The sequence below is a fragment of the Malaclemys terrapin genome, chromosome 10 (genome assembly GCF_027887155.1).
Source record: "Malaclemys terrapin pileata isolate rMalTer1 chromosome 10, rMalTer1.hap1, whole genome shotgun sequence".
Lineage (NCBI taxonomy): Eukaryota > Metazoa > Chordata > Testudines > Emydidae > Malaclemys > Malaclemys terrapin.
In genome coordinates, this window is record NC_071514.1 from 41958683 (window position 1) to 41976645 (window position 17963).

At 60.7% G+C, this 17963-nt stretch overlaps 1 protein-coding gene across 1 annotated transcript; it reads right to left on the reverse strand.

Moving 5' to 3' along the window:
• Positions 1-796: 796 nt before the first annotated feature.
• On the reverse strand, positions 797-13062 carry LOC128844701 (uncharacterized). Its single transcript, XM_054042636.1, has 19 exons — positions 12916-13062; positions 11803-11891; positions 11281-11381; positions 10917-11060; positions 10087-10249; positions 9243-9322; positions 8978-9097; positions 8333-8602; positions 7903-8032; positions 7060-7188; positions 5991-6113; positions 4870-4999; positions 4684-4741; positions 4077-4256; positions 3081-3266; positions 2664-2806; positions 2276-2360; positions 1600-1800; positions 797-1000 (listed from the first exon to the last, which is right to left on the reverse strand). The coding sequence occupies exons 1-19, from the start codon at positions 12990-12992 to the stop codon at positions 857-859; spliced, it is 2553 nt and encodes an 850-aa protein (XP_053898611.1). The 5' UTR covers positions 12993-13062; the 3' UTR covers positions 797-856.
• Between the last annotated feature and the right edge of the window lie 4901 nt (positions 13063-17963).

Here is a 17963-nt window from a genome sequence, read left to right on the forward strand (position 1 = left end):
CTCCCATCCTCTTTTTTGCTTGCTGAAATATGGTAACCCTATGAGTCTGGCCCCTGCAGTTCTTCCCTTCGGGCATTGCTGAGCAGCCGGGCAGTGAGCAGCCAGCCTGGTGAACCCAAGGCAGGTTTATTTGGATGGTAGGAACAAAGCACGCTGAGAACAAGGCTTGTAAAACAACTGGCTAAGCCCACGGATCACCACCCCCAGGGTAGCTGCGGCAGGCCTAGCTTCTTCAGACATGTGGCTCTGCCTGGGTCCCCTAAAACCCCCTGATCCCTCCAGAACGAGTCCCTTTTAAACCCTATTCCAGGTTTTGGATCTCTTCTGTCCTGGGGCCTTTTTGGGCCCTGGCCTTGTCGCTCAGCACCTTCAAGTCCTGTGCAGTGGCTGTGCTGGAGCCATTCTTCCCCTTCCTGCTTGTTTTTCCCAACAGCCCTTGAGAGCTTGTTTGTCCCCAAACTAACCCAATTAGCCAGACAGGAACCTCCAGTATCCAGGTCAGGCTGAAGTGTTCTGAACAGCTCCAGCTCAGTCCATACACTATCCCGCAGGCCAGCGCCAAAGCCCCGGCCTGGCCAAAGCACAGGGGGTCCTCTCCAGGTACTGGCCAGAGCGCGGCCGCCAACACAGAGAAATGTGCTTCTGCACTGGGGATTGGGGCCTGGCAGGGAAAGAAGGGCCATGATTGGGCACATGTAGGTGCAGTGTCTTTATTTTGGGGGGATTGAGGGGGGGAAGGCTGTCTGGCCATTCTGGACTGTGATCCTTTCCCAGCCAGCTGATTTCGAATAGATGGTTTATCAAGCTGTGTCCTGAAGTCCGGAACATGCCCACAGGATCGCGAGCCGATCTGGAGTCACAGCTGGGCACTCACGGCCTCTCCGAGTGGCTGGGGCCTATCAGGGCTACGCCACGTCGGACAGGAAGGAAACTCCTCAGCGAGGCTGTGAAGGGCCTGGCTCTGGGACTGGCTGGGCCTGGGCTGGGCTGGCTCCTCCTGCTGCAAGGCATGGGGAGAAAGGGATGAGCGTTGGGAGCAGCACGAGGCCCTGGGGCTGGGGGCATGGATGTCAGGGTCCCAGCTCACAGGATATGCAGCGACCCAGCCTGGGCCAAGCAAGACGCTGTCCAATTTTAGCTGTGGCCTGAGTGTTAATGACACACTCCGGTCACTCAGTGCTCGTGGGACAGGGCAGGGGGCTCTGCTTGCACCCCAGCAGAAGTTGGAACCTCTAGCGATGCCCACTGGAGCAATTGAGCCAAACCTGTGACAGGACGAGCAGCCCAGCCCCTGGGGATGGGTTGGCATTCAGAGCAAGCTGGTCATTGGCCTGAGTCACCTGCAGAGCCCCCCCCGGCTACCTGGGGGCACATTTCCAACTCAGCTCTGGGGGTGCAGTCAGGGCAATGCGCTCAGCTCTTGGCAATGGGAAGACGGCACCGCAGGGGGAGGGACAGCCCCAGGCTCCTCGGGGGCAGGGGAGAGACAGCATGGTAGCCTGAGACTCCTCAGGCACAAGACATTGCGGGGGAGGAGTGGTGGCTCTGGGCCCCCTGAGGGGTGCCTGGGGGTGTGGTTCTTTCTTTTGCCTACCTCACCTGGCACTCCTGCAGCAGGTAGCTATTGAGGTCCATCTCCAGTAGCCGCGGGGTGATCACCATTGGGCTTGGCAGCACCAGGTCCTGGTCTGGCCAGGCCCTGCTGCCCCCCAATGGTGGGAAGCTCCACAGCTTGTGGGGCCCTGCTTCCCTTGGGGTGCGCAGCCGGAGACCCCGCGTGGCCAGGGGGCTGCTCACTTCCTGCAGTCAGACACAGGCACCACATTTCTGCTCCAGGGCAGAGAGCTTCCCGCCTCTCCCTTCGCCCCCCTGGAAGGGCTGTGGCAGGGGGACCCAGTGAGGAACGACTGGGGCAGAGAAGGCCGGAGGGCAGACAGGAGATCTGTAGCCTCTTGAGTCTGCCAGTTCCATCCTGTGTGGGCAACAGTGCCTCTCCCTCTGGGCTCTGTGTCGCTGCCCCATACCCAGATCTGGGGGAGCAACACTGAACCCCTGCACTTACCCCAGGGACGAATGTGGCCCAGACAGGCCAGTGGCAATGCAGGCAGCACCCTCCCCCAAGGGGCAGAGGGACCCCAAACCCTCGATGTGCCCAGGCTGCACTGGGCCCCCCCCAGGGTGAGGAGCCTCTCTGGGGTAGCCCACTGGTAGCCTTAGGCCTTCAAAACATCGCCCAGCCTAGTCCTAGGGGGGCCATAGCTGGCCAGGACCCTACCTGTCCCATCAGTGCTGGCACCAGTATCTTGGGAGTGGGTTGGGGCCGGGCGTCGCTCCTTCCAGGAGGGGTTAGTGCAGTCGGCCTGGAGCAGACAGGATAAAGCCCTGGGGAGGCTGTCAGGAGGGGAGGGGGCTGGGGGCTGATCCAGGTGCCCAGACCCACCCACCTCCTAGGGGCTGCAGTGGGAGGAGGGATCTCAAGGGAGGCTGGAACAAGAGGGGCCCTGAGGGGTCGGTTTGGAAGTGGGAGCTGCCCAGAGGAGGACGGTGGGTGGGACGAGGGTCCACAGCTGCCCTGCTCCCTGAGCCAGCAATGCCAATGGATGGGGGATCCCTTCGGAAGATCCCTGCCCTTCCCCCCCCACCTGGGTGTGAGCGGGCCTTACTGGCCAGGCCACGGCAGCACAGGCTGGATCAGGAACAGCCCCGAACGCTCCTCCACGCGCCCCAGCGTCTCGCTGAGCAGCTCTGCCAGCTGCAGCCGCCTTGCCCAGCTGCGGTGCCACTCGCCCCGCCAGCACTGGAGCTTCTGCCAGGGACACGGAGGAAACCGAAGTGGGGTCAGTGTGGAGAAGCACGGAGTGCCAGTGCCCCAACCACCCAGCATGCCCCCAGCACATGCAGACACACACCACCAGCACCCCCACACTCCAAAGGGACCCCCAGCACCCCTGCTCATCCACACCCTGCTAGCTGCCTCTGGCCACAGACCCACTGACCCACCCGTTCAGAGCAAAGTGCCTCTGGGCTCCAGCCAGGGAGCGAAGGGAACGGGGCTGCAGAGCCGTCCCAGCCAGCCCTACCTGCTGCCTCAGCGCTCGGAGTCGCCCCAGCACACTGTGCGCCTTCACGCAGCCACAACTGCCCTGAAGTTGCTCCAAGGTTTCTTCTGCCTCCTTCATGCAGCCATGGGCCAGGTAACCTCTCACCAGGCCCTCGAACCTCTGGCGGCGAAGCCATCGGAAGCCCCCCATCAGCAGGCTGGCTTCCTGCCGGGAAAGATGGCCCCTGAGCACAGCACCACTGCAGCCCAGGCATGGTCCTGTTCTTTCTACACTGGGGTTCCCGGGGACCCCATTATACCCTTCCTATTGTCTGCAGTAGACCCCAGTCGTCAGCTCAGATGCTGGTCTAGGCAGCCCACCCAGGAATCATGGCAGAGCCCGCATGGGGTAACTGTAGCTTGGCCTTCCCCAGATCCGGGTGAGGTGCAGGGCTCTCTTAACTCATTTCCCGCTTGAAGGCAGCTTGGTTCTAGTGCTCAGAGCACAGGGCAGGGAGTGGAAACCACCGTGGACTCCTGGGGTGGCCTCGCTGTACCTCAGTTTCCCCAGATGTAAAACTTGAATCCTAGGACTCATCTGTCTCACTGGAGGTGTGAGGATTTGGGAGGTATTTGGAGATGCTCCGAAGAAAGGGCGAGACACATTCTAGACTGGCCTATCTGAGCTGATGGGCCCCACTCACTCATCTGCTGTTTGGTTCAAGGCCATTGACCCAAGGAGCTGGGTGGGAGCTGCCCGGAGAGATTATCATGCTCAGATCTGAGGGTGAGCAGTTTAACATTCCTCTTCCCCACCATTTAAATGGTGGGCGTCTCTGCCCACCCCATCTCCCAGATAAAGGGAAAATGCCCCTCCCATTGCCAATGGCTAGAGGCCATGAGCGAGAGCAGCTCAGTGCCAGTGCAGGAAGCAGAGGGACATCAGGGAAGGTGCCCACTGGTAGCTTCCATTGCCAGCAGGTGATTCCAGCCATTCCTCCAGTCTTGGCTGGTGTCTCAGAGCAGGCTCACCTACCTGGTACAGGCCCCACGGCACCTGGCCTCTGCATACGCCTTGGTTCAGCACCTGTCTGTTGTGCTGCTCGTCCTGCTGAGTAAACAGGACCCTGGGGGCTCTCCTCTTGGCCCCGGCGCTGCCAGGCTCGGACCTGGGACTCAGCCCCCCTCCTGCGCTCATCAGCCGGCCTTGGGTTAGCTGGACAAGAACGGCAGGAGATGGTGAGTAGTAGCAACCCCCGGGCCTAGTTCCCCCAGCAGGGTGTGCAGAGCTCCACTGCAGCCAATGGTTAATCACCACACGGGGGCGCTCTTCCCTTCACCAGTGTTGAGCCATGCCGCAGGACATGCTCTGGAGTGCCCATCCTGAGCACAAGACCTGGCCAGTAAGTGACCAATAGGCACTGGGTGTGAGATCAGGGTGCCAGCCATTGTTAGCTGTCTGGCTGCCTCTGTGGCTGGACACTCAGAGACCTGGGGGTGGATGCTGGCTGTCCATACCCGCACTGCTCACCGCAGCTTGGGAGATGCCACGCCATCTCGGCTCCCTGCATTGACTCGTGCCAAGGACAGCTCAGCAAGTACAAGGCTTGTACTGCCCACCCCGGCCTCCCACGCTCCCTTACCGGGACAGCATGGGAGCTGTGCCCTCCTCCTACAGGGTGCTGGTCCAGAGCCAACGGGCTGAAACAAAGGGGAGAAAGATCTGGGTAAGCAGCGAGGCTCCTGATCCCACGGAGCACTGGGGAGCTGAACTGTGTGCCTCGCAACAGGGAGCTCGGGAACTGGGATGACGCCCCCCAACCACTTACTCTGCTCCACCCAGGACAACGCCTTTTCCCAGGGCTGGTGCCGCAGTTCCTCCTTGATCTGACGTCACGTCCTGCGGCTGGAGCAGCATCTTGTCATTACCACTTATACTTTCAAGCAAGCTATAAAAAACTGAAAGCCATGGAAGCTGATCTTGTTGTTTGTTGCTCTCCCTCCGTCCCCAGCACCCCCGACAGAAAAAAACCCTTCTTCTGATGCTGGCGCACTTTGCTAGCACTGGTCGCCATGGCAATAACACAGTACAAAGCACATTGTGCTAGGTGCTGTACGGAGTCGGCTGTGTTTCTACAGCCCCAGCGCAATGGGGCCCTGGGTATCACCATACCAGGATCATTAACAACACTAAGTCCCCAGTGTCTAGCTGCTGTGCCGTGCCTTGGCAGGCGGTAGAGTTGAGGTCGGGCAGGTCACCCAGGGGAGTGAATCCTAAAGCAAGATGCTTGCATGAGAGAGCCCAGGGCTGAATGTGCAGCATCCAAATGCAGGCAGCAGGAGCACCAGGGCAGGGCACCAGGCAGGAGGGATCTCACACCAGTCGTGGCTTTACTGATCAGATGATCATTGCACCCAGCAGGGACCAGACACCCAAGCACCCGCGCTGGGAGCTGATGTCAGCCCAGCAGCTCGTGAAGGGGACAGCTCAGGTCTGCAGTGGCTGGAGGTTCCACGGGCACTGGCTGGGGTGCCAATGCGGGCAGTAAAGCTGGAACTCCAGCCGGACGTCCCACTTTCCGGGAGTCATAGGACCGAGATACCCCGCAATATCGTAGGTGTCTCTGGATCACTGGTCGTGTATTCGCTGCTTTCACAACCTGGACCTGGCACAACTGCCCAGCTGCTGTACAAGCAGGCCCCTCCCACAGGCCTGGGCAGGAGCACCAGGGGGCTGCAGGGAGCAATGCCAGGAGGGTGCCAGCTATTTCAAACCCAGAGGGCTGATGGGAGAGCTGGGAGCAATCAGGGCAGGAACGTGACCCAGGAAAGGAACAGAAGTGGCTCAGCTTCACAGTCAGTTGCTCTGGAGACCGCACCCAGCACTGCAGAGCCCTGGGGCAGCCTTACCATGCTGGGCTGGGCGTCTCAGGCCCAGCGAGTCCCGTACCTAGGGTAGCGTTCCCAAGCAGCGTGTGGATTTCAACTCCTGCTGCTTCCTCAGGGGCCGCGGGGAGTTCTGTCGTCAGCCCGCCACATGGGCCGTCCAGGAGCCGAGCCAGCACGTGGAGCTCTGCAATCCAAGCACTAACGGGTCAGCTGCTCAAGAACAATCATTGCACGGCACCTTCCAGCCGAAGGCACCAGCACATGGGTCAGCAGCAGGGACTGAGCCCAGACCTGCTGGATCCAAAACCACAGCCCCTGCTGCCTGAGCTGAAGGGCAGGGCCAGCAGCACCAAGGCCCAACTGACCCAAATAGTCCGGCCACCAGAGGCAGAGGCAGCGAGCTACAGGCCACGGGAGCACCCAAAGTGTGTCCTGTATATGCACCAGCTCAGCCTCGCCACTCCTGGGCCACAGAGTGGGGCAGTGACTTGGCTGGGGTCTACAGGCAGCACATGGCCCAGCCAGGGCTGGAACCCAGGAGTTCTGATTCCTGTTGCCCTGCAGCAACCATGACTCTGCTCCCCCCATTACCATCAATGGATTTACCAATAGCTCGCCCGCTACACTATCTAGGTAGCCTATAACTGGCCAGGGCCCTGCCCAGGGCCAGCTCCAGACACCAGCGAAGGAAGCAGGTGCCTGGGGCGGCCCAGAGAAAGGGGCGGCACTCCATCTGGTATTGGGGCAGTACATCCGGGTCTTCGGCAGCAATTCGGCAGCGGGTTCTTCACTCCGTCTCTTCCTCTTTGGCGGCACTTCGGTGGCAGCTCAATCAGGTTTTTCTTTTTTTTTCTTTGCCGCTTGGGGCGGCAAAAAAGCTGGAGCTGGCCCTGGCCCTGCCCCAGGCTGGGAGGGTAAATACATCGAATGGGGATGGGGCCAGATAAGGACCAGCTAGTCCCAGGCAGGACTAGCCTGGTGGGGTGGCAGGGCCCCAGGAACAGGCTGCTTCCACTAACTCTAGGGCTTCTGCCGTGGGATAAGGAGCGCGCTGCTTGCCTGTGAACCCCGGCTTGCTACGGACACGCCGGGGGCTGCTGCTGCCCTTCCCCCATTCCCACTGGCTTTACCTTTAGCCATAAGCCCTGCCCGCAAGGTCTCTATGAAGGCCACCACGTGGCTGTCGGCTCCACGACGTCCTGCTGCAGGCGCTGCGATCGCCCTGCACTGGGACTGGGACAGGGCATCCGGGGAAGCACCTGGGTCAGGTGGAGACAGGGTCACTCCTGGCCATGGAAGAGCAGGGACTGGGCGGGCACCGTTCCAGGCACCAGCGCACAGCGGGGCTCCTCTCTGGGCATACCCACATGAGTGCCTGTGCGGGAGGGGCGAGGGATCCCCAGTGGGCTGGGCACATCCCCTGCCCCCGATGACTGCGTGGCTCTTCACGGTGCCAAGTAGAGGCTGTGATCACGGGGGCATTGCCTGGGCATGGCAGAGCAAATCCTTGTGCTGTAGACAACACCCCCCACCCTGCCCTGTAAATGCCACCCAGGCACTTGGGGAGCAGGGCCTAGAACCCCCATCCGTCTGCTCCCCAAAGTCAGGCCTCTGCTGTCTGCTGCCTGATCTCAAGGAGGTTGGCTCCCTTCGCTGCTGGCAGTAGCAATCCCTTCACCCCCCCCCCCCCAGGGGCCTCACTGCTACAAGACAACATGCCCAGAGACACACAGCATGGGACGCCAAGGGGGCACCACCCACCCTACAATACATGGGCAGAGCTGGCTTCCCAAGGCAAGCCATGGGCAAGATGGGCCCGATCCTGCAGTCTCAGGCAGACCCCCCCAGCGACATCAGCTGAGGATATTGCCCCCCAGCATGCCTGTGCCAGCCTGTCCTTGTCCCTCTCTAGCATCACCCTGCACAGAGCAGGCACATGCTAGTGAAGGCTGTCTGCAATATGTCCCACCCACCTGCTCTGGGGGCGCCCCCCTGCCTGGTGGGCCCTGGGGAAGGAGCGGCTCCTCCAGCAGGAGTGGGAGGCAGAGTCGGCTCTGGGAAGCCTCTGGCCTCCAAAGTCAACTGCGATCCAGCTGCAGACATCTGGAAATCAGACCAAGAATCCTCAAAATCACCATGGCAGCAGCAGCGCCCACCCCGGGACACCAGAAAGGGCAGTGTTGGCACCAGGCTCCCGCCCACCCCCTCGCCCCATTCAAAACGCTGCTGAAATCCCCTTCCCAGCCCATTGCTCTGTCCTTGTCCCGTCCCCACCCACGCCTCAGCCTGTCAGCCCCACGCTGCTCCTCTGCTCAGCTCGCACCAAGTCACTGCCCTGCCACCTCCACTCTGCCAGACACAGCTGCTGCGCCACTCCCCACCGTGCCTGCGACGTCACCTCACCTGTGGGGCTGGCTCCACTCGCTCAACCAGCTGCACCTGCTGCACCATCTCCAACGGCTGCACCAGTTGCACCACCACCCCCTGCTGCATTGGCAGGTTCTGCAGCACTGTCTCCACCTGCTGAGCTGTCTCCCATTGCTGCGCTGGCTGCACCACAGCCACCTGCTTCATTGGCTGCCCCCGATGGGATGTCTCCAGGTGCTGCGCCGTCTCTGCTGGACGCGCCGTCTCCTGTGGCTGCCGTGGCTGCTGCAATAATCTCTGCCTCTCCTAGAGCACAGGACAGACGACCCCACCCCAGCACTCGTGCAAGTCCCAGGCCAGCCCAGCCTGACCTTCCGCACACAGGGCAGGTGCAGATTTTGGCCACACGGCCCCCCCGGCGTGGGACAAACCTGACAATGCGTGCCCGCGGGAGCATACCCGGCTGGGAGGGCTTCCCCAGGCCATGCCCAGCCCTGTCACACACCAGGCATCCAAGCAATGGGCCCCCCCGGACCCACAGCTCCTGAAGAGCCCCATGGAGCTTGGACACTCCCTGATGTTACAGGCAGCAACTTGGGAGCATCTGAAATCTCACCTCTTCCCCGAGGAGATCTTGTGCCCCCTGAACCAGCCCCCATCCCCCACCATACAAACACCCACCTCCTCCCACTCGGCTGCCATGGTCCTGCAGCGTCTCTCCCAGTGCTCGGCGTCCTCATGGCTTTGCAGGTGGGCTGCAGCTAACTCTGCCTCCAGGGCAGCCAGGCGCCGGGCCAGGAGCTGGAAGACACAAGCCTGCACTCAGACTGAGACCCAGCTGCCCAATCCTCAGGAAATCAGGAGCAAGAAGGGAAAGAAAGAGCCATGCTGAGTGGTCCCCGAAGACCGACCTCCTCTCCCCTCCCCCTGACAGCAGGGCACCCACCTCACATGTAGCCGAGGCCTCTGGAGTCTGCACCGCTGGATTCCCGACTGCAGCGCCCCAGCTGGGGCTCCTCTCACCCCCTGCAGAGACAGGCACGAAATAAAAGTATTTAGGTGCCTAACTCCCATTGGTTTCAATACCTTTGAGTCACCTGGCCTGGGCAGCTGATGCACAGAGGGCATCTCCCTGCAGTGCCAGCACCTCCCAGCCGGGAGCAGCTGTGAAATCACCCATTTTCCTTCCCCACCATGCGCTCGCCCTGCTGACCCCAGAAGGGGGCACCAGTCCACAGGCTGGACCAACACAGGCCTGGTGTGCTGGGCTCCCTGGGGACTCTGCCAGCAGGAATGGCACAGGGCAGCAGGAAGGGGAGCCAGGGCATCTCCTGGAGCCCTGTCCCCTCTGCCCTGGGAACATGACCTTGGACCCCTCTAGCCAGAAGAGAGGCTGCCCATCCTGGTGCTGACAAAGCCCAGGGCACGCAGGGCAGGGCTGGGTACACACACACACACACACACACACACAGTGAGTCTCTGGGCCTGATCCCTGCACTGATCTCACCACTTCTCTGGTACCATCCCCCAGGCCTTCGCGCATCCTCCCCCCGCCCAGACCGACTCCCAGATCCTGCCACGCAGCTCGGCAGCCAGGCCCCTGGGGAATGGGGTCCGGGGCAGAAGGCAGCTGCTGTTGGGGTCCCCTGGCATTTCTGGCCCCTCGTTCAGAGATCCAGCCCAGAGCTGCCCTTCCAGGGAGTGGGACTCCAGGGGCTGCAACCCCCACCAACCTCCCCTCCCCACAAGGTGAGCTGGGGCTGGGCTGAGCAGCCCTGGGCAGCAGGTACCTGCAGGGTGTGTGGCTGGCTCCCCTTCAGCATCTTCCTCTTCCTTCCCAGCTTCCCTGTGCCCTCCGGCCGGCCCAGCCAGCGCCCCCGGCCCCAGGACAGCTGAGTGTGCTAAGGGGCCACCAACGGGCTGCGGCTGCTCCGAGTGCTGCCCTGGGGTGTCCTGAGCAGGCAGAGAAGTGGGGAGAGAAGTGGGGAGGGAGGGAGTGACAGAGGGAGACAGGCAGGGGGACCAGAGACCTGGATCTGCTTGAACATGGGGGTAAGTAATCACACGGGGGTGGGGGGGGCTGGGAGCAGGGGGTAATACACATGCGGGGGCTGGGAGTGGGGGGAGTAATGCACTGGGGGTGCCAAGCTGATGGGGGGAGGACACTAGAAGCCACGGCCCGAACTTGCGATCCCCTCTACAGCCCGCACCGGGGCGGCTCAGCCACCGCACTCAGAATGGATCCTCAGTTCTGGGGAGAGTCTGCAGTGCGGCCAGGCTGAGGGCATCGAGCATTGCGGGGGGAACTCACCTCTGGATTCGAGAACCCCCCTTCAGGTCGCACCATGGACTCTGCCAGCCCTTCCCCGAGCTCCCTTCCTGCTGGTGGCCCCTCCTCGGCAGCCCCCGCGCTGGAGGGGAGCAGCCCCCCTGGGCATGCAGCAGGGCTGGACAGGGCGCGGTCGCTGCACTGGGACAGGAGGAGCGGGGTTAGTCCTGGCACTGAGTCCCACCCCCCAACCCCCAGGCCAGCGTGCAGTGCCGGGGAGTCACCCTGCTAGCACAGCCGGGCACAGAGCCTATGGGGCCAGCTCCTCTCCTGGGCCAGCTGGGCCCTCACCTGGGTGGCCGCGTCCCTCCGCAGCCACTCCTTCTCCTGCAGGAACCCGTCCAGCTCCGCGATGCGCGAGTCCCGGCTCCTCAGCTCGGCTTCCAGGTGGGCCCGCTGAGCCCCACTCTCCTGCTCCAGGCCTTGCAGGCGTCTCTGCACAGGCAGGGAGGACAGGGCTGGTTAGCAGGGCGCCCAGGCCCAGGGGATGGTGGGGCAGCAGCAGCTCCAGGGAGAAGAAGGTCCCTCTCCCCACCCCGGACTTTGGGAGCTGCTACAGGTGGTGGGCCGTGGCAGTGCCAGAAGCCGTCTCTCCATCCCTTCCCCCTGAAGGGCCTAGGCCCAGCTGGCCCGGGCACCCCTCTCTCCTGCCCACCTGAGTGCTCTCCAGCTGGGCTCGGAAGAGCCGGCTCTCCTTCGCCTTCATCTCGCTCAGCTGCTGCAGGTCCTTCAGCTGTCGTTCCTTGGTCTCCACGTCTGGAAGAGACCGACAGCCGCCAGGGGTGAGAGGGCACTTCCGCCAGGCCCTCGGGTGGCAGTGCAGGGCAGTGTCCCCAGGGGACCCCAAGCAGGGACTGCCTGCTGCCAACAAAGACCCCAGGCTGGGAGTCACCCGGAGCCCCACTGCAGAGGCTGGTGAGCGGGAGGACCAGGAGAGCTGCGCGCTGGGACTCACAGACCACCCGGGGCTCCGATGCTGGCATCACCTGTGTAGTGGCTGGCGTGGCAAATGCTGCTCATGCGCCTTTCAGAGGCCTTGCTGCAGGGCCTGCATGTGGCCAGGCTGAGGGCCATGGCGCGTGGTGGAGAGCTGCAGCCACAGGATGCAATGCTGGGGAGCCCAGCGCAGGCCAGGCCCTTATACCCATGTCACAGGGGGTGGGACACAACCCCTCACCTGCCTGAGCCTGCAGGAGCCTGTGTTTGATCTGGACCACCTCTTCCTTAGCCTTGTCTACAGCCTTCTCCACTTGCTTCCTGTGGCTCCTGAAGGACAAACCCCATCTCGCCCGATCATTGCCAGTGCCCCAGGCCAGCCCCCGCCCAGCCCCAACCTGCCCAGCTGCAGTTGGGGGAACCTCCAGGGTAGAGTAACTAGGAACACGCGTGCAGGGCAGAGAGCCTGTTTCAAGGGGGCTCAGCACAGAGCCCAGCTCTTTGGCCTGGCTGTCTTGCCCTGTGCACAGCCCCGCCTTGGCAGAGGTGTGTCACATACGCAGCCTGTCTCTGGGACCAGCTGGTTGTTGTGGACGGCACAAATCCTGCACTGTCCCCAGCCTGCGGCTACAGCTGCTGCTCCTTTTGGGGTCAAACATAGCCTGCTCCGAAGGGGAGCTGCTCTGTTGTATGGAACCCACTCAGCATGGAGCTGGTCTCCCGCGAGTTGTCTGGGCTAGTTGTTCAGGAGCCTGCTGGCCTCAGCTAACAGGTCTGGGGGTTTAGCTGTTAGATCCAGGAGGCCCAGACTCTGTCCCCCCTACCTGGGGCACAGCTGACATAGGGCGATCTGACCTTTCTACAGTCTCCGATTAGTTTCTCTCTCCCAAGGAAATACAGTTCTGTCAGCCATACACGGTTGCTGTGTGGGTGGGAGACCCGAGCATGGTGGACTGGCCCCTTTGCCCAGCACCCATTTCTGCAGCTGGCCTCAGGAAAATGACCCCAGAACTCTGACAAAAGATCGACAGGGTCCTACTGGTCGTGTTAGGGGTTAAATGGGGCTGGACCCCCAGCTAGACTGATCCCGCATTACGCTGCGTGCATGTGGCCATCACCTAGCCAAGTTGCGCAGCGACCATCCCGCTCAGCTGCTGAGGGAAGGTCATCAGTGTAATGAGCCTGGAAGTCTCAGGTCTGCTGCAGTCTGTCTCCTCAACCCACCCCAGGAGCACGGCTGATAGCAGGTGCCAGGAGCAGCACGTGCTAAGGGAGCTCTGCCCGCGCGGGGTCTGAAGGACATAGCAGCAGGCAGGGATGCTGCAGCAGACACAGCTGCCTGCCTGGCGGGTACCTTTTGGGGCTGTGTGTGGCCAGGGCGCTGGTCACGTAGCTGACAATCTCCTTGTTCAGATCCGCCAGGCGGGACATGGCTGCCTCGGCTGAGCTCAAAGCCGCTGTTACCTGGCGGTAGAGATGGGGAGCCTCTGGCAGGGGCAGAGATGGGAGAGGAGCCTGGGGACAGTGCCCACAAGTGACTGCGGGCTGCCAAGTGCCCTGGGTGAAATGGGCTGGGGGGGGTGCAGCCTAGTGCCCACATCCAATGGTCTGCCCCCAGCTGGCACTAACCGGCGGCACGAGGGGAAAAGCCCCTGGAGCCTCCCTCCCCCTTTGACTCGGCTCTTCCTGGTCGGGTCCTGCTTGGTTAATCTCTCCCAGCACCCCAGGGGCATCCTCAGCCCAGAGCAACTGGCCCACAGGAGTCTGGGCTCATGGGCAGGTCCTAAGCAAACTGGTAGAGTGACACTTCCAAGAGCCAATAAAAAGCAGCAGGAATGTGAGTGGGAAGGCAGCTCGCACTGTCAGCAGCCAGCGCGTTACTCATTGACGTGGGATAGTCTAGCTGGTGGGTGGCTATGTGGGGCTGGACAGGGCGCCCGTGGGCTCTGGGGTCATGGCACTGCTGTGCCAGTCACTCAGCCCCAGGGATGGCAAAGCAGCTCCAGCCTGCCAGGCATCACCATGCCAGCCACGTCGTCCATGTGCACAGGGAAGTCGTCGGGCAGGCTGTGGCTCTCCTCCCCCAGCCCCAGCTCCACGGAGCAGCTGAAGAACTGCAAGGGAGAGAAGCGTGAGTGTGATGTTACTGACATGAACGGTGACTGTATAGATCATTGTTGCAACCAAAGTCCTGTAGTTGCACCAAATCTTGTACAAACGAGGTCAAGTAAGGTGTCTATGGAAAGGTTATGATTTGCTGGCTATGATTATGCTATCTGTATGCAGGATCATTTTTTTATTTAAAGTTATAAATATTGGCTCTATGCTGTATTTCAAACTTGTGCTATGCCTCTGGGTGACACCCCAGACAGTTTGGCATCAGCACTGCCTAGCCTGCTTGATGGCCCATTAAGGATCATCAGCTATACAACTGACCCGTTGAGAGAAGGCAGATACACCTTGTGACTCAGAAAGGCATGCAGGGAGAGAACTTGGAGGCTTTCAAGCCCTGTGCTGGGCAGTTTGTGTTTGACACCAAGGAAGCACAGGCTGCATGGCAAGAGATTATAAAAGGCAGCTGCATCCCCTCCATCTTGTCTTCAATCCTGCTTCTTACCTCTGGAGAAACTTTGCTACAAACTGAAGCTTTGAACCACAGGCGCCAACTTTCCTTGGTGCCGGTGGGTGCTTGCTCCCAGCCCTCCTCTGCCCCCTCCCTGCCCCTATTGGACCCCTCTCCAAATCCCCGTCCTGGCCCTACCTCTTCCCCGAGCGCGCTGCGTTCCTCCTCCTCCCCCTCCCTCCCACTGTTTGCCGTGCAAAACAGCTGTTTTGCAGCGCAAGCGCTGGGAGGGAGGGAGGGTGGAGAAGCAGGACTCGGCGGTGCTCTTAGGGGAGGAGGAGGACGAGGCGGAGTGGGGGCGGAGGTGAGCTGGGGCGGGGTGCTGCCTGTGGGTGCAAAGCACCCACCAATTTTTCCCCGGAGCACCCATGAGGTCAGAACCTATGCTCTAAACAAAGGACGAATGACCCATCCCAGCTGTGGATGTACTCCAGAGACTTGATTTGAACCTGCAGTTTATTCCATCACTGCTACAAGCCTGAACCAAGAACTTTGCCATTACTGTATGTAATTGATCCCATTTAACCAATTTTGGCTCTCCTCTATATTTCTTTCTTTTTATAAATAAACCTTTAGATTTTAGATTCTAAAGGACTGGCAACAGCACGATTTGTGGGTAAGATCTGACTTGTATATTGACCTGGGTATGGGCTTGGTCCTTTGGGATCAGGAGAACCTTTTTTCTTTTACTGGGGTATAGGTTTTCATAATCATTCATCCCCATAAAGAGCGGTGCTGGTGGTGATACTGGGAAACTGGAGTGTCTGAGGGAATTGCTTGTATGACTTCTGGTTAGCCAGTGGGGTAAAACCAAAGTCCTCTCTGTTTGGCTGGTTTGGTGTGCAAAGGACCCCCAGCCTTGGGCTGTGACTGCCCTGCTCTAAGCAATTTGTCCTGAATTGATACCCTCAGTAGTGTCCCACCAAAGGCCACTTTGTCACAGCGTGTCAGAGTCCAGTCTGCATCCTGGGCCAGAGGGGACATCTGCTCGCCAAGGCCCAACGGGGTGAGGTTCCAGCTGTGCCCATTTCAACCTGGAGCCTCCATCTCCGCACAGAGGCATTGCCACGGGTATGGTGTTTGCCTCTGGGTCCCCCAGATTCTCCCCAAACCGCCCCACACCAAGGATCCATCTGACCTCCTGCAGCTGGCTCAGGAGGCTATTGCGCTGCCCACAGGACTCCTGGTACCCCACGATGAAGACAGTCACTTGCTGCTGGTATCTCCTCTTCTTCACGGGGTCCCCCAAGACGGCTGCCAGCTGCTCCTGGGCATCCGGGAGAGAAACTCTGGGCTCACGGAGACCGGAACAGCGTGCCCCTTCCCATGCTCGGGGTGCATGACGAATACACACCCATGGCTCTCCCCTAAGGCTGTTTGGACTCAGCTGGGCCAGTTCTGCCTCACTCAGCCTTCTGGAGCTCACCCCGCAGGGGCGTTTGCATGTTGGGAGATGCCTCTCCCCACCCTGGCCTGCAGGAGCTATTTGGAAATGGTGGACAGTTGCATGTGGCCCAGATTCCTCCTTCTGCCCTCTCCCCAGGCTAGACCAGGGTGTGAAACTTTGGCTTCCCTTGCTTGCCAATCCAAACATTAGCAAATGGCTAAGTTCCATGTAGTGTCCAGCATCACTGCCGTATGGCATCAGGGCTGCTCAAGCGTGGGAGTGTTACAGACATAACGATCCCTGGTTCTTACAGCACCTCCCATCAGCTGGGCTCAAAGCCCTTTACGGAGGAAGTTGGTGTCATTATGTCCCGTGTACATATGGGGAAACTGAGGCACGACAAGACATTATGACTTGCCCAATGTCACGCAGCAGGCTGGGGTAGAGCCAGGCCTAGAACCCAGGTCTCCTGAGACCCAGTGCAGTGCTCTTTCCACTAGGTCACACTGCCTCCCACAGCAACACTGGGCAAAGAACTGAAAACCCACCCAAACAAGTGGCTCGGATTCCCCACAATTCACAGGTGTCTCATTATTCAGTAACCCAGGATCCAGCCCAATTCGCACCTCGCCCGGGCCTAGCACTCACAAAACTCCTACCGGGGTGGGGATTTTCCCAGTTAAACACTTTCACTTGGCTAATCAGGATGCAAAAACAACCCCATGTGACAGAGTCTGCTGCAAATCCCCCCTGCCCCCGAGGAGTCAGCAAGGTGTCCGAAGAGGGGCTCCGCTGGCAGCACTCAGGGTGCGAGCCAAGGGCCACACAGCCTGGCTCTGCTTCTGTACAGTTGGCACCAGCCACCCTGGCACCCTCTAGCCAGAGCTCCCAGCCATGGGGTTGTATCACCACCAGCTCTGAGCTGTGCAGTGGGGCTGGGGGGGAGAGGGGGTTTGCTGGGCAGGGTGCGGGGGGGGGGGGGCCACTGGAGCCCTGTGTGCGTGGAGCTGTGGGCTGGGAGGAGGAGGGGCAGGATTGCATTCATTCTAGCAATCTGCTTCCAAGCTGATTGGCTACTGCACTGCCCTTAGCCCCCCCCCCCCCCATTTCAGCCCTGCCTCCCCTCCCCTGACAGGAACTACCCCACGCAGGGGCAGGGACCTCTCCATGCAGCAGATCAGTCCCAGCGGCTGTTTCACCCTCTCCCTGTGCGGCGGGAGGGCTGTGGAACAGGCCTGGGGAGAGGCACTGTGCCCTGTTGAACATACCACATCCTCCACAATCTCTGCGGCTGCTTGCTGGGCAGACGAGACCTGCTCACTGCGCTCATAAGCCTGGATCATCTGATAGGAAGTGAAAGGGTTAATCAGCAAAGGCCTGAGGCACTGCCGGGTATGACGCACATGCCACATGCTACCCCTCACCAGACAGGGCCAAGGCCCATTGCTAGAGTTGGTGAGAGCATCCCAGCTTGATCAGGCAGGGAAACATGCCAGGAAGGTGGCTGCCTACCCCTCACTTATGGAGACAAGCATAGCCAGTAAGGAGAGCAGGAGCATCTCTGCTGAACTGGGGAGGGGGGGAGCAGGGGGCGAGGGGGGCAGGAGAAGAAAGCAGCAGAGGAGACGGAAGGGAGCAGAGGGTGATGTGTAGGGAGCAAGGCCTGCATGCCCTTTTTCTCTGCTGTAGAGATGGTGAGGCAGCTTGGCCCTCTCTGAGCTATTGGTTCAGGCTCTCTGCAGACTCAGGCAGACATCCCTGCAGCAGCTTCCTTTCACAACCATGTGGGCTGCGAAGTTCTCCCTTTAGCGGCAGTGCCCCCTCCACCCCTGCTATGGCTGGAAGCTGTGCCATGCTCAGGTCAGAGCTCCAGCAGGGAACAGCATGGGATTCCCATTCGGAGGCAGTTTGCAGCTAGACAGGCATGGATGGATGGATAGAAATGCTGTTTGCTCACATGGTCAATCCGTGCCCGGATCTTTTCCAGCTCTTCCCTGGTTTCCTCCGCCTGCCGCGCTGCTTTGGAGTACATGGTGGCTTGGATCACAGCCGGGGCAGGCCCGGCCCAGCTGTGCAGGCTGCTGTCCCAGCTGGTCTCCATGGCAGCCACCCTGGGCAGGAGACAGAGGTGATGCAGTGGGAGTCTGCCCCTAGCTTACATCATTTGTTTTCTTGGCTTTGGGGTTTCTCTCAGCCCAGCTCCCAGATAATCCACAGATTTTCCTCTTCTTCCGCCCTTCCACGTGTGGCCCCTCCTATACACATGGCTCAGTCCAGGAGACTGGTTACAGGGCGGGGTCCCTCATTGACCCACCACTAGCAGCTCCTAAGCCTGGGAGTGAGGTGGGGAGTGCTGCGCCGTGTGGCATGCAGAGCACTGGATTTGCTAATC